Source organism: Eurosta solidaginis, chromosome 2 (genome assembly GCF_040869045.1).
Source record: "Eurosta solidaginis isolate ZX-2024a chromosome 2, ASM4086904v1, whole genome shotgun sequence".
In the NCBI taxonomy this organism is placed as follows: domain Eukaryota; kingdom Metazoa; phylum Arthropoda; class Insecta; order Diptera; family Tephritidae; genus Eurosta; species Eurosta solidaginis.
The window spans coordinates 258171400-258188043 of NC_090320.1; the positions used below are offsets into that span (position 1 = coordinate 258171400).

Consider the following 16644-nt stretch of genomic DNA (forward strand, 5'->3'; position numbering starts at 1 on the left):
ATGCCTTTAAATTAGGCTTGGTCAGAGATAGCAGGTGTAGGAAGTGCGGGTTGGAGGAGGAAACGATCGAGCACGTTCTGTGCTCGTGCCCTGCACTTGCCAGGCAAAGACTCCAGCTATTAGGAGTGATACAGCTGTCAGATCTAGAAGCAGCAAGTGGCTTAAGTCCTAGGAAGCTTCTAGTATTTGCCAAGAGGACGGAGTTATTTTATAACATAGGTCCTGGTTTTTGATAGGGTTTTTCAGTTTGGTCGTTAAAACAAACTTCTGGTAACACTACGGACTCAATCAGTCTATGTGAGGTCCTCATGGACCGGCCAGTTCAACCTACCTACCTACCCCAATCGTTATATGATGTTGTACTGTATATGAATGTTACTAGGTTAAGAGTGGCTACATGATTCAGACTCGGAAGTTTACGATGAATCAGGGCGTAGCGGAAGAGCTTCCATTGGTCAGAAATCTGTCATAGTCTTTATTAATTCCAACTCAACTTCCACTAAGAAGGATCTTGCTTTCATTCAAAGAAGTATTCATCACCCAAAAATCCCCGCACATAACATTAACCAAAGCCATATATACAGCCTCAGTTTGACCCGTTCAGTTGAAGATGGATGATATAATAGCTCGATGCTATCCCAATCGATGTCAAATACACCCTAAAACTATTACACTCTATGTGGTGCAGCAGTTGAACTCAGGCTTGAATTGCCGATTGGCTTTCCAAAACATCTTGTATTCTCTAATATAGTATCCTGTCGATCGCATCCTCAATCGAAACGACTTCCGATTGGAAGACACCGACAATCTCTTTGTCACGAAAAGAACAAGAAGAAGAAGACGATGGATATATGGATCTGTTTTGCCCTTCGAAATACCATGCAGTCTTCCTTTGGTGGGGAAGAATTTTGCTTATATCGTGCATCTGCAATAATGATAAAGTATGTTATATGAATAAGCTCAACTGGATTCTGTTGTTTTAAAAAAAAATAAATAAATGTAAGGCGCGATAACCTCCGAAGAGATCTAAGGCCGAGCTTCTCTTCCAATTTGCGTCGTGCTCCTCTTGATTTTTCCCTACAAATTGGCCGGACGGGACCTACATGTTTTATGCCGACTCCGAACGGCATCTGCAAGGCAGATGAGTTTTCACTGAGAGCTTTTCATGGCAGAAATACAATCGGAGCGTTTGCAAGACACTGCCGAGGGGCGACCCCGCTTAGAAAAAGTTTCTTCTAATTGAAAAATCTTATTTCTAAAATTTTGATGTTGCTTTGCCCGGGAGGTGAACCCAGGGCATACGGTGTGATAGGCGGAGCACGCTACCATCACACCACGGTGGCCGCCCTTTGTGGTTTCGTCGAATAAGAATAACCCGCTCTCAATTGTTAAGTGCGAAACAGAACATCTTCAGTATTTCCTAGGTATCCTTGTTCACCACTTGGTTCATAATTAGGCAGATCGAAGTATTGGTGAAACTACAAAAACAACCTTTAACATTCCTGGACCCTGAACAGGTATTGAGGTTAAACTACAACAGAGGTAGCTTAACCAGAAACAAATATCTTCGGGCTTTTTGAGAAAAGTTTCGTTGGCTTCTTAGCAGTAACAACATATACTGAGTCCGCTATAATAATTAGATATAACTAGTTTGCAACACTCCGAGAAAAAATCGGTAACTGTTTGATATCCAATCGATTATTTTTTATAAAAAATATATATATTTTTCGATTGCAAATCGACCCTATTACTTTTCGACAACCCTCTGAAAACTTTTCGATATGAAATTTACAACTTTTCGATAATATACCGATAGTTTTTTTAGAACAAATCGGTAACTTTGATAAAAGGTCGATAATTTTTAAGTAAAAAATCGAAAGCCGTTCGATAATACATGGTTAAATTTCTAATAACAAACCAATTGTTCGTCAATAATAAATAGATAACCCATCGATAGCCCATGTTATCGACAGAAATTTAATAACAAATCGGTAACTTGTATTTACTTGTACTATGACAAATTATTCTTTTATAAAAATATATATATAATTTTTCGATAGCTAATCGATCCGGTCACTTTTCGGCAACTTTCTGCAAATTTATCGATATGACGTTTACAACTTTTCGATAATATACCGATAATTGTCTTATAACATATCGGTAGCTTTGATAATAGGTCGATAATTTTTAAGTAAAAAATCGATAGCCGTTCAATAATAAATCGATAAATTTTTGATAATAAACCGATTATTCGTCAATAAAAAATAACTCGATAGCTTTCGTTATCGACAGAAAATTAATAACAAATCGGTAACTCGCAATAACTTCTACTGTAAGAAACCTATAAATAACTGATTACTTGTCGATAAAGATCGGACCGATATCTCATCGATAACAAACCGTTGTCAAACTCTTTCTCTCATGCCAACCTTTCCACGTACTTTGTTTCCATATTATTCTATAGTGTTGTGACTATACTTATACATTCTGTATATCCTCATAGCCCACTTTCAAACACTACCCTTATAATTACACTATAATTACGCTTAAATTATGTACTCTTCCATCCCCCGAGAAAAGCTCTTCACACCTACAGTAGTCTTAGAAATCATACTCCAACTCAACTTCGAGTTTCTTATAAGTTGGCGAATGTCCTGGCGGCTTCTGAGAAGCAGATTCAGTTTTCTGAATAACTTTTCATTTGAGAAACAAAACCGGAGTGTTTGCAAAGCTCCTGCTGTGGTGCGACCCTCTTTAAGACAAACCTCTAATCCACTTCAATAGAATCTATCCAACTTTTTGTTTGCCTTAATGGAACAATCAATATGTGCAAATATTTTGAATTCAACGAATAAACGAGAAAGTGCCCACAATAGTTTTCACTGACCTTAAACCGCTGCTACCAAAACTATATTAATACAAATTGTTGCAGCATTACTTTTAATAATTAAATTTTGCCATATGAAAGTCATAAAAGCTTAAGAGTATAAGCTTTAATTTTTATGCCACGCAAACTATGAGCCTTCGCGCTTGCACATGAGAAACTGTTTAAGCGATGGCAACAAGTAATTTCTGTTAAATTTTCCACACACACACTCACAAATGCATGTTTAACAACGCCATTACTACACACTTTGTTTACCGCTTCCACAAGGCCTCACGTTTTGCTTTAGAAGTAGACGACTCGTTGCCAATATTTAAGAAAAATGAAGCAATATTCTTTTTTGCTCCCATTTAAAATGCAACTGAAATACATGCGACCAGCGACGACTGAAGGCCAACTATGTGTACACGACTTTAAAAAAATAAAGTCGCACACACTGACTTATACATACATACGCACATGTCCTGATGTAAAAGTGCACTGCAGCAAGGACACCTGAAAATGGACCCACTTTCATATTCACATTTGCGAAAAAAGCAATGCTCGAACGAACAACGAATGCATCCATTAACAAACTGCGTAGTAGGAGCTAAAAGCAGATGTGTGTTAACATGTGTGTAAAGGTACCCATACACATATGTACATATGTATCTGCATTAATGTTTATTTGAAAGTAGGCCATAATATGTCAGATTGACCGTGTGAGTTGTTCTTGCCTCGTACGTAAGTTTTCATGCCATGGAACTATGCGTGTATTGTGCATTGAACGCGTTGAATTGCACAGAATGCAGTTAATTATTGCACATGTTCGAATGCACACATTTGCAGCTGTTTTGCATATTTTTCGAACATGTATCTGTGTATCCGTTATAAATACATATATGCATACTTCCATCCATATGTATATGCATATGCAGGTGTGATAAATCCACATTATGTGCTGACATTAAGGCGGATCACTTGTAAACGTAGTGTAAGCATAAGCATAGCCTTTGCTGCAAATTGAATGCAGAAGGCCAGTGTGTAGTGTAGGCGTTGTTTGCGGGATTAGTAAGCTGCATGAAGGAGTAGGGGACGTAAGCGTAAGTGTAGTCACTTCACTCTGGCGTAATGTGGGAATAGTACAATGCAAGGAAAGGAAAGATATGTTGTAAGTCTGTTATCTAAACAAACTATAACAAAGGTTATCGCTGCTTTATCGATTTGTTACGAAAAACGTATCGATAATTTATCAAAAGGTTATTGTTGCTTTATCAATAACTAATCGAAAAGCTGTCGATATATTTTTTCAATAAATTACGGATTTTTTATTTAAATGTTATCGCTTTACTACCAAAAGATTATCAGATATTTATCGAAAAATCTTAAATATGTTTTCAAAAATGTATCGATTTTTTTCGAAAAGTGGTTGATTTATTGCTGATAAATAACAAATTCATTATCGCCTGTTTATCGATTTTTCATCGATTTGCTATCGGAGTTATATTTTCTTATTATCAGCGTACTATCGATTTCCTTTCGAAAAGTAATCGATTTTCTATCAAAAATGTTTCTTACATATATTACGAATTTCTTAACGAAAAGCTATACATTTTTTGTCCAAAAATTAACGATACTTTGTCGAAAATTTTCAATTTCTTATCGGAGTGTTATCGATACGTCCACAAAGACTCATTGGATTGTTTGGAAACACATACTGCCAAAACATCAATATTGTGGGTAATATTACCAACTCCTTTACATCACAGTGCCGGTAGTAAATAAATGCTAAACAACCACAAGAGCAATGTAAGCAGATCAGACAGCAAATAGCTACGCACACATGTACATAGCAGCTACGGACGTAGAAGGCAGTACACATAAACACATATAAACAGCAGCAAAGAGCGCTGACAACATTACTCCCACATATGCATACTTAGAAGATTACAGCGAATATGAGCTGTAGAGAAAAGAGAGAAGCTACTAAGCAACTAATCGAGGAAGTTGTTCGCGAAATGTGTATACCCTGGGAGAAATAGGCGAATGAGGCAACTAAGAGTATGTAGAGATCATTTTGCACACATAATGCTTGAGTTTAATTCGAATAACTGCTCAAAGACTCGAACGATAACAGAAACTAAGTAATAATAAGTAAGGAAGGTTAAGTTCGGGTGTAACCGAACATTACATACTCAGTTGAGAGCTATGGTGACAACATAAGGCAAAATAACCATGTAGGAAAATGAACCGAGGGAAACCCTGTATTGTGTTTGTATGACATGTCTATCAAATGAAAGGCGCTAAAGAGTATTTTATGTGGGAGTGGGCCATAGTTCTATAGGTGGACGCCATTTCGAGATATCGCCATAAAGGTGGACCAGGGGTGACTCTAGAATGTGTTTGTACGAAATTGGTATCAAATTAAAGGTATTAATGAGAGTTTTAAAAGGGAGTGGTGGTAGTTGTATATGTGAAGGCGTTTTCCAGATATCGACCAAAATGTGGATCAGAGTGACCCAGAACATCATCTGTTTTATACCGCTAATTTATTTATATATGTAATACCTGCCAAGATTTCAATGGTTTTTTATTTCGCACTGCAGAACTTTTTCATTTTCTTCTACTTAATATGGTAGGTGTCACAACCATTTTACAAAGTTTTTTCTAAAGTTATATTTCGCGTCAATAAACCAATCCAATTACCATGTTTCATCCCTTTTTTCGTATTTGGTATAGAATTATGGCATTTTTTTCATTTTTCGTAATTTTCGATATCGAAAAAGTGGGCGTGGTCATAGTCGGATTTCGTTCATTTTTTGTACCGAGATAAAATGAGTTCAGATAAGTACGTGAACTAAGTTCAGTAAAGATATGTCGATTTTTGCTCAAGTTATCGTGTTAAGGGCCATGCGGAAGGACAGACGGACGACTGGGTTTAAAAGCTGGGCGTGGCTTCAACCGATTTCGCCCATTTTCACAGAAAACAGCTAGCGTCATAAAATCTATGCCCCTACCAAATTTCAAAAGTATTGGTAAATTTTTTCGACTTATGGCATTAAAAGTGTCCTAGACAAATTAAATGAAAAAGGGCGGAGCAACGCCCAATTTGAAATTTTCTTTTATTTTTGTATTTTGTTGCACCATATCATTACTGGAGTTGAATGTTGACATAATTTACTTATATACTGTAAAGATATTAAATTTTTTGTTAAAATTTTACTTTAAAAAAAATTTTTTTTAAAAGTGGGCGTGGTCCTTCTCCGATTTTGCTAATTTTTATTAAGCGTACATATAGTAATAGGAGTAACGTTCCTGCCAAATTTCATCATGATATCTTCAACGACTAAGGCTTGTAAAACTTTTAAATTTTCTTCTTTTAAAAGTGGGCGGTGCCACGCCCATTGTCAAAAATTTTACTAGTTTTCTATTCTGCGTCATAAGTTCAACCCACCTACCAAGTTTCATTGCTTTATCTGTCTTTGGTAATGAATTATCGCACTTTTTCCGTTTTTCGAAATTTTCGATATCGAAAAAGTGGGCGTGTTTATATTCCGATATCGTTCATTTTAAATAGCGATCTGAGATGAGTGCTTAGGAACCTACATACCAAACTTCATCAAGATACCTCAAAATTTACTCAAGTTATCGTGTTAACGGACGGACGGACGGACGGAAGGACATGGCTCAATCAAATTTTTTTTCGATCCTGATGATTTTGATATATGGAAGTCTATATCTATCTCGATTCCTTTATACCTGTACAACCAACCGTTATCCAATCAAACTTAATATACTCTGTGAGCTCTGCTCAACTGAGTATAATTAGTAATTTCTTTTAAATTCGCAACAGCATGCAATCGATGAAACTTCTGTAAATCATCGATAAAAAAAAATTATACTTAATGCAAGGCGCTATAATCTACAAAGTGATTTGAAGCCGAGCTTCTCTTCCAATTTGAGTCGTACTCCTTTCAATTTTTTTTGCAAATTAGCGTTACGGGACTTAACTGTTTTCTGCGGTCTTCGAACGGCATCTGAAGGGGAAACAATTTCCCCTGAGAAGCTTTTAAGGCAGAAATACACTCGCAATGTTTTCCAAATTACTTACGAGGGGCAACCCCGCTTAAAAAAACTTGTTTCTTATTGAAAAAAAAACTTGTTTCTAAATTTTTGATGTTACTTTTCCCCGGATCTGAACCCAGGATCTTCAGCGTGGTAGGTGGAGTATGCTACTGCCATACCAGGGCGGTTATCAAACCATCGATAACAACACGAAAAAACCAATAAGAGTCATATTAATCGGAGATTTTGTGTTTGGGGATTTTGATTTTGGGGATTTTGGATTTGGGGGTTATGTGTTTGGATATTTGTTTTTCTTTGGGGAATTTCCCCTGAGAAGCTTTTAAGGCAGAAATAAACTCGCAATGTTTACCAAATTACTTACGAGGGGCAACCCCGCTTAAAAAAACTTGTTTCTTATTGAAAAAAAAACTTGTTTCTAAATTTTTGATGTTACTTTTCCCCGGATCTGAACCCAGGATCTTCAGCGTGGTAGGTGGAGTATGCTACTGCCATACCAGGGCGGTTATCAAACCATCGATAACAACACGAAAAAACCAATAAGAGTCATATTAATCGGAGATTTTGTGTTTGGGGATTTTGATTTTGGGGATTTTGGATTTGGGGGTTATGTGTTTGGATATTTGTTTTTCTTTGGGGAATTTCCCCTGAGAAGCTTTTAAGGCAGAAATACACTCGCAATGTTTACCAAATTACTTACGAGGGGCAACCCCGCTTAAAAAAACTTGTTTCTTATTGAAAAAAAAACTTTTTTCTAAATTTTTGATGTTACTTTTCCCCGGATTTGAACCCAGGATCTTCAGCGTGGTAGGTGAAGTATGCTACTGCAATACCAGGGCGGTTATCAAACCATCGATAACAACACGAAAAAACCAATAAGAGTCATATTACTCGGAGATTTTGTGTTTGGGGATTTTGATTTTGGGGATTTTGGATTTGGGGATTATGTGTTTGGATATTTGCTTTTCTTTGGGGATTTTGTGTTTGGGTATTTTTTTATGAGGATTTCGTGGCACTCCCTTAAAAGACACATTTCACTTTTCTTTTATGCCATATAAATGAAATCTTGATTTTTTTTTTTTTTTCAATTATGAGGAGGCTCACTCAATTGAACCCACCCTAGTATGTATTGTGATATAAAAATAAATTCCACTTGATTAATGATGCAAAGTACTTATTAAGATAATTTTAATAAAATATAAAACCTTATGTTAAGAGAAGAAAAACTTTAAGTTCTGTTTTCTTAACTTCTACTCGATCTCTTATTTTGCTCATGCCTTTCATGCAAATATTTTCACTTTCTCTCAAATACACAACAATTTTCGTTTCATTTTCAGTCGTTTGTCTTTCTCTTCCATCATAAAGTATTTAGTACTTTAAAATATCCAGAAGTAATTTTTTCAAACCTTTCACCTATAACTTTCCTCTACTGCACATGCATGCATAATTAATTATTTTTAAATATTTTTTTATGATTATTAAAATAAACATTTTTTTTTTCGTTGTTTTCTTTGGTTTTTATTTTACTTTTCATTGCAGACCTTTTAGCATATTTTGATATTTATTTTCATACCGATTCGCAAGGTTCGATCGTTTATTCACCACCAAAATTAAAATTGAAAGGTATTTACACATTATTTACACATTGCTTACATACATTCATTTTTTAATAGTTACAAATATAGCACACATACATTCAGATACATAAAAATAAATCAAAGGCTGATACTTAAATACTTACGTGGAATGATTTTCTATCATTTCTTTTCAAGTTGTCATTTCTTAACTCAAATACGAACTTAAGTTGGAGTGTCGATCGGAACAGTCACCAGATGTTATCAGTGTGCATGATTCTGCGCAACATATGAGGAGGGGTACAATAAATGACTTGTAGAGCATGATTTTCGTTTGCCGAGAGAGGACTTTACTTTTCAATGGCCTACCTAATCCAAAGTAGCATTTATTGACAAGAGTGATCCTTCGCTGGATTTCAAAGCTATGTTTTTGTTTACGTTAATGCTCAATTTTAATTAAACGAAGCATTTTACTAGCTCGAAATCATGGTTGCCAACGTGGTTGACAAAGCGCAAGTGCGCTGACTCTCTTCTTTAAGACAGCAGGTATTTCGTTTTGTCGTCGTTTACACCAGATCTGAAGCTGCACTGATGACATCTGTACATCTGATTCACGATGAGCTTCAATTTTTCGTACAATATGCTTGACAAAACCTTATGATCGATACTAAGAAGGCTTACTCCGTGCCATATAGTGCAGTGTGCAGGATCCTCCTTTTTGTGAACTGGGTGAAGAACACTTATATTCCAGTGGTCGGACATGCACTCGTTCGACCATATTTTGCAAAGAAGTTGATGCATGCGCCTAACCAACTCCTCGCTGCCATATTTGAATAGCACTGCAGGCATTTCCTCACCGCCTGCGGACTTGTGTTTTAATCTGGTTATTTTTATTCTGATTTCGTCAAAAGCGGGTGAGCGGACATTAATCTTCCCTGGGTGTTTTATCGCTTTCTCCATTTAGGGGCTCTGAGGAGCGTTCCCTTCATAATCTAAGCACGCTCTGCACATTGGTTACCAGGTCGCCGTTTTCGTTTTTACAGGGGTTTGCTGCGGGCTTAAAATCCTCTGCCTGTCTTCGAATTTTTGTAAACTTTTTTCTTCTGCGGCAGTACGAAGTGCTTTGAAGATACGCTATCACTGCTCCTGCACTCCGTGGGACTGACTTTTGCTCTCAGAGAGCAGGTGTGTGAGACGAGTTGCGAAATCTTTTGGAACTTTTTTTTTTTTGCCTTTCGACGCTAACTTTCTTTGTGGTTACTTTTTATTTTTTCCAATCGCGTATTTTGATTGCGACAAGATAGTGTTCCGAGTCGATGTTTGGTTCTTTAATCGTACATGCATCTAAACCACTGGAGGGATGCTGTTAGCATATCAAAACTTGGTTGATCTGGTTGCATGCATTTCGAACTTTGGATAGCCATGTACCCTTGATGCATGTACCTTGTGCTGGATATGACCATGTTTCGAACACCGGCGAAGTCGGTCAGCCACAGACCGTTAGGGATTGTTTTGTTGTGGACGCCGACCTTGGGGCCAAGAACACATTCTCCACTCACCCTGACGTTAAAGTCGCCAAGCACAACTCGTATATCACGGCGGGTACAGCGCTCGTATGTACGTTCTAGGCGGTCGTAGAATACGTCATTGACATCAACATCCTTCTCATCCGTCGGTGTATAAGCGCAAATGAATTAAATATTCAAACATTTTTATTTTACGGATAGCGGCGAGATGTTCGTTCACATGGGTGAACGAGATTACTTGCGATGAAGTCTCTCTCCCACGACCATTCCAACGCTAAAATTGCGCTTATATGATTTTATGCGCATAGCGGCGAGACGTTCGTCAACATGCGTGAACGATAGTATTTGGCGATAAAATTTCTTTCCGACAATGAATCCCACGCCAAAACTGCGCTTAGTTGCACGGCCGTTCTAGCAAACACACAACTTTTGACTGTCTCTTTTACTTGCATAGCCCTGTGCATCTTTTGGATGGCTTTGTCTGGAAATAAACCACTCGAACACTTGCATCAATCCCTTTAAGGAAACAGATATTTTAGGAGCCACTTCAACCTAACCAACCTAACACCCACATTCTTTTTAGGACGGCAGTATATACTCCTTGTATTTACAAAAAATCATGAATTGTTGTGGTTGTTTTTGTATTAACAGTGCTTCGCCCCATTCAATGGGCACGACCACTCACAAATTGTCATCAAAGCCTTCTTACGCGAGTCCAAGGAAACTGGCTGTTTCACCAGGGGTGGACCATAGGAAGATAGGTGTTAGAGGCGTAGGTTCCACATTACGATTGAAAAGATATTTGGTGTCATGTGGGGACACATCGCATGCAGGACATACATTACGTATGGCGGTGTTGATTCTGGACAAGTAAGAGTTTGACCTGTTACAGTATCCAGAACGAAGTTGGGCCAATGTGACTCATGTCTCCCTTGGTAATGTGCTTTCTTCATCTTCAAGGGTGGTGTATTGCATATTAATAACGGAGTCCACCCAGCGCGTCTTGACAAAGGCGTCTGCCGATTCTGTGTGGATTTGGCTAAGGGCCTGCTTATGCTTGCCTGGATCAATCGCGTGTTGGCAGGTGTCGGATCTCGTCATAGTGCTTATGGAGATGTTCCCTTAATCCCCGTGGAGGCGGTCCTAGATCAAGCAGTTGTTTGCTAGGATGTTATGGTTTGTGACAATTAAGCAAAAACTGCTTGTTCAGCATTTCGTTGTGCTCTCAATATTGAGCTCTTTGGCTCCACTATGTAGGTGGTGTTGGGTTGTCATAAAGAAACATCCGGTGACAGTTCCGATTTCAGCATTTTGACAGGTCTGTAGCCTTTTCCAGTGTGTATTTTTAAGACCAGCGACCAAACTGGTGACGCGTAGCTCGTGGCCGGCCGACCAATTGCTTTGTACGTGGTTAGCAACGTTTCCTTATATTTTTCCCATTTGCTACCGGCAAGCGACTTGAGGATTTTGGTGCGAATTTGTACTTTAGAAACAATTTCGGTGGAATGAGCTTTTAAGGTCAATGTATTATTGAACATTACCCCTGAAATCTTTGGGTGACTGACAGTCGCTTGACACCATCAACCTGAACGTCCAATATTTGCAACATCTGTTCCTTCCACGTCGTAAAAAGAGTAGCCGTGGATTTTGTCGGTGATACGGCCAAGTTGCGCGGTGAAGAAACCGGAAAGATCGTTGATATAGCAGTTTATTTTAGAAACTAATTCATCAGTGGGCTTAGCTATTCCGTCTGGGCCTATTGACTTGGAGTGCTTGGCCTTGCGGATGCCTGCTTCAACTTCTGTGGGGGTGATGGTAATGGGTGGCACGTCGTGTTTATGTTTATGAGCTCGTCTGTTAGCACGACGTCTGGCTTTGTCTACAGAAGAATGCACAATAAATTGTCGGCAAAAGGCGCTCGCGCATTTCTTCAAATCAGATAAAGTTTTGTCACCGAAGGCTATAGATACTTTATCGTTGTGTTTAGTTGGATTAGACAAGGATTTGTTGGTTGACCACAATTTTCCAACACCCACAGAGAGGTTTTAGTTCTTTAGATGATCCTCCCATTTGGTACGTTTATGTTAATTTACCAGCCGCATGATATTCAAGTTAAGACTCCTAATATGGAGGTCTCTATGAAATGCCATGAATTGATTGGAGAGCTTTATACTATTTTCACACAGACGGCTTATTGAATAATAAACGCAGTTTTCTACATTAAGACGCTTATTGAGCTCAATCTTCCCTACAAAATTCGAATCTATAATTATTTCATTAGTAGCTAATCGAATGCCTAATGAAGTCAAAAGCACAATGCAACTCTGTTGGCCGCGTTCCGCATCTTAGTTTATGGTGTGTTCAGTGCTTAAAAAAGTCATTTGTCAAAGTAAATGTCATTGTCTGCATGGCGGAACGATACAAGGTGGCCGCATCGAACAGCTGATTATAACCTTTTTTATTTGATTTGATACATCAACTACCGGCACAGTACGATTTTGACATTTGTCCATCGAATTTACAAGTACATGGAATTTTTTTTGTTTGTAGGTATGTCACCATGCTGCCACCTTGTATCGTTCCGCCATGATTGTCTGTCATATAGCATTGTCATTTTATTCGCTTGACATTTCATCCTTCATACTAATCGAGCAGTTACTTCTGTGTGAAAGCAAAAAATTTATGATTTCATTAGAAGGTGAAATGAGATCATTAAGTTTCTGTGTGAAAATAGTATTATGCTTTAATTTTATTTTATATCTTTAACTGTGTATAAAGAAAATCACTCATACGCCATGGCACCCAACATAGCCTGCTTTATCGATAAGAAACATAATTTAGGCAAAACAACTTGCATTGTATACATGCATGTCTCTGAATACTTACATATGCATTTACGCTTATCATAAATTTATCCCCAAAGCAATTGTATACACATGTGCATAGTTATAAACATTTATATATAAATTTAAACTTATGTAACGAAGAAAACTTTTTGCCTGCCTCTAAAAATATATGAACTGAGCTTGTATTTGTACATGTAGCAAGTAAACATGCAATATAAAATATAAACGGTCACATCGGTTTGGCGTGGCTGACTAGTTGGCTGCAGGCATATTTACCGTTAAGTCGTTAGCTCTTTACAATCAAACGTCAGCCGTTTGCACGTACAACCCTTCATCGTATTCTTCTGTAGTCGGCACAACTGCACGTTTGGCATACTGCCTGTGCAAGAAGCAATTAAATTTAAATTTCCGTTTATGACCAGTTGATAGGCGGAAAAGCGAGATGGGTTGTGTGAATGTGCATATGTATGTAGGAAATTGTTGGCATAGGAGGTTAGAGTTAAAGCGCCTTCACCACATTGCCTTGAAGATATTCATGCACAAAAAATTTAAAAAAAGTTTAAGCAGCAACAGCACACACCGAAGTAATATACCTGCACACACGCATTCATAAATGCATACACGATAAGGACACAACAATAAATGTGACAGCAAACAAAGGTCGTATTCGTGTTTATGTCCTGTTTTGTCGCGTAAAGCTGACATTTTATACTCTACTGCCGCTGTTGCAGTAGCCAGTTAAAAGTGTACAGTGCTGCAGTAAACTGAAAAATTTATGAGTTACCTTCGTGTGTGCGCGAAGCAGAGTGAGAATGTGTTTTTTATACAAATAAAAGTTTTATTTGTGCGACTTGAAGGCCTCACGATTCGCATTTGCTACCTTCACTTGCCCGTATTTGGCGTAGCGTCCTCCTACTTGATTATTATTTTTACACTTGGTTCTTGGCGATTTTACTCAAACTACTTGTTGTATACTTTTACCCTTCATTTTTTTCTCATTTGTTATGCTTATTAAAATTTCTAGGGCAGCCGTAAATAACATTTTCGCTTTCATGACATTTACACCAAAATTGTGTCCTTCTCACTTGGTGCACTCGCATTTGTTGTTGAATTATTTTTTTTTTTTTTTGCATTTTATATTTTTATTGTTGTTTTTGCCCTTACTCATTTCTACTCTCAGAGCAGGTTTATACAAACCAACATGTTTATATATACACACATTTACACTTGTCTTAGCAGCCATAAAAGTTTAACACAAACTGCCAAAATAAAAAGTCAAGCCAACGTCAAAGGATGTGTATATATGTATTGAAGTCAACCGGCGACGACTTGTTTGGCAGCTATGACTCGTTAAAAATGTAAGCATGTCAGAAACGCGAAAAGGTTGGAATGCTAAAATATCTTACAATGCTTTAATGTCGGCGCAGGTTCAACATAAAAATAGGGGCCGTTCTTATCTTTTTTTGCTTAAAAATGGTAAATAAGAATATTTGAATGGTAGAATGGATCTACCATGAATCTCCACTAGCTAGTTCTTCGCGATGTGGCGACGTAAAGTTGCTGTTGTTGTTGTAGCGGTAAAGATAATCCTCAAAAGCCCTCGGGAATGTTATCGATATTGATGGTCCTTTTTCCGGATATTGATCCGGTAACAAGCACCATTAAGGTACTAACCAAAAAATTTCGGAAACCATTTAATACGACCACATTTACCATTTTAGGCCACCCCTATCCCACCCCTAGTTTGTTGGAAAATGGGTTACCAGAGCCTCTGCTGCTAAAAAAAGCAGGATTCGCCACCAATGGGTGAGGTTGTCAATAATGTTGGAGAACCTATAAACTGCATTGGTAACCTATTGACCAACCAATTTGGGCATTTTAGTCGCCTCATACCTGCCGCGTATAAATGCTAAGCCTCCTAAGCCGCTGGGTTGGATTATGACCATAGGATTAGTTGGCCGTATCATCGTTTCACATTTCGACTTTATCAGCATTTAGGAAATTTTCGGGTTTCCTCGCTGCTGTTTGTGGTAACGCCATAAATACACATATAAATTACGGACTAAATCAGGAAAACCCCATTACAGGACAGTGCCCGTGACACATGACCTGTCAAAAACTTTCGGCACAGTAAACCACGGCACCCTACTCAAAGACATAGATGGTTCACGGTTTCCCCCTTGCCTAAATATAAGAATTTGAATGGGCTGCAAGTGCCCGTTCAATTAAGGAATGAAATCTCGAAAGCCCAGAAAAATTAAACAGGGAAACCATAGGCCCCCCCCACTGCTGTTAAGTTTTTACATATCAAATCACCTTTCCCCAGCAGAAAGAGTTACAATCATTTGGACTGCACGTTTATGGCATCGGGACCTAGCCCTTCAAATATGAATTAGTTTCTAAAATAAACAGCTATTTCCACAGACTTTCTAGTTGCAACACCTCGCGTAACCTGGCATTATCACCGACAAAGTTCACGGCCACTCTGTTTATGACGTGAAAGGAACAAATGACGCAAATAATGGACGCTCACGTCGATGGTGTCACGGTAGCAACTGTCAGTCACCCAAAGATCTTAGGGGTAACGCTCTATAACACTTTGGCCTTCAAGGCGCATGCCACCGAAGTTGCATCTGAAGTACGAAGCCGCAACAAAATCCTAATCCCGCTTGCTAGCACCTGCGGGAAAGATAAACAACGTTGCTAACCACGTGCAAAGCAATTGGCCGGCCGCTCATGTGCTACGCGTCACCAATTTGGTCGCCTAGTCTTAAATACACATACTGAAAAAGGCTGTATGCCTCTCAAAATGCTGCAATCAGAACTTCCACGGGATATTTCCTCATGGCCCCCGAATACCAGCTACATATTGAGCCCAAGGAGCTCAATATTTAAGATCACAACGAATTCTGAACACGCAGTGTTTGCTAAACTGTCACAAACTGGGATACCCTAGCAAACACCTGCTTGATCTAGCTCCGCCTCCACGGGCGTAAAGGGAACATCTCCATAAGCACTATGAAAAGATCCGGAACCCGCTAACACAAACGTTTGATTCAGACAAGTATCAGGAGGACCTAACTAACATCCAAACAGAATCATGATACGCCTTAGCCAGGACGCGTCATGTGAACCTTGTTATCAATATATAATATCCCACTCGTGCAGAAGAAGAAAACATAATACCGAGGGAGACACGAGTTGCCCTGGCCCAACTTCGTTCTGTATACTGTAACAGGTTAAACTCTTACTTGTCTAGAATCAGCTCCGACATGCGTAATGTATATCCTGCATGCGATGCGTCCCCATATGACACCAACCATCTTTTCAATTGTAATGTGGAATCTACGCCTCTAACACCAATCTCCCTTTGGTCTGCCCCTATTGAAACTTTCAGTTTCCTTGGACTCCCGTTAGAGGACTTTGAAGACAATTTAGAAAAAAAATTTATTTTTTAGAACATTTTGGACCGGCAGAGGATGGGCATAATGTCGATATCGTTAACATTCAAACAATTTGAAATTTTTAATTGTGACTATTTTATAAAGTCATAACTTATATTGACATCGTTACCAGTTTAATTGGTAATAAGGCCAAGTGAAGTTATAGCCGTTGAACTTTTGTCACCCCTCCGTCCTCTGCATACAATAAACTGACTGTAATATTGCGCTATCCTTGAGAGGTATCGCATCGCGTTTTCTGTGTATTCATCATTACCATTAACTTTCCAAGCAACTTACGCCAAGTACGGC

The 16644-nt window shown here is 38.4% G+C and overlaps 1 protein-coding gene across 30 annotated transcripts in view; it reads left to right on the plus strand.

Annotated features, from left to right (window-relative positions):
• Positions 1 to 16644, plus strand: part of tutl (turtle) — a 426131-nt gene that overhangs the window by 359988 nt on the left and 49499 nt on the right. For 28 of the 30 annotated variants that reach the window (XM_067767671.1, XM_067767669.1, XM_067767687.1 and 25 more), the window contains one exon: positions 8486 to 8569. The exons of the other annotated variants lie outside the window; for them this stretch is intronic. In XM_067767671.1, the coding sequence (XP_067623772.1) occupies positions 8486 to 8569 (84 nt within the window). The remainder of the gene's footprint in view (positions 1 to 8485; positions 8570 to 16644) is intronic. 30 annotated transcript variants of the gene reach the window in all.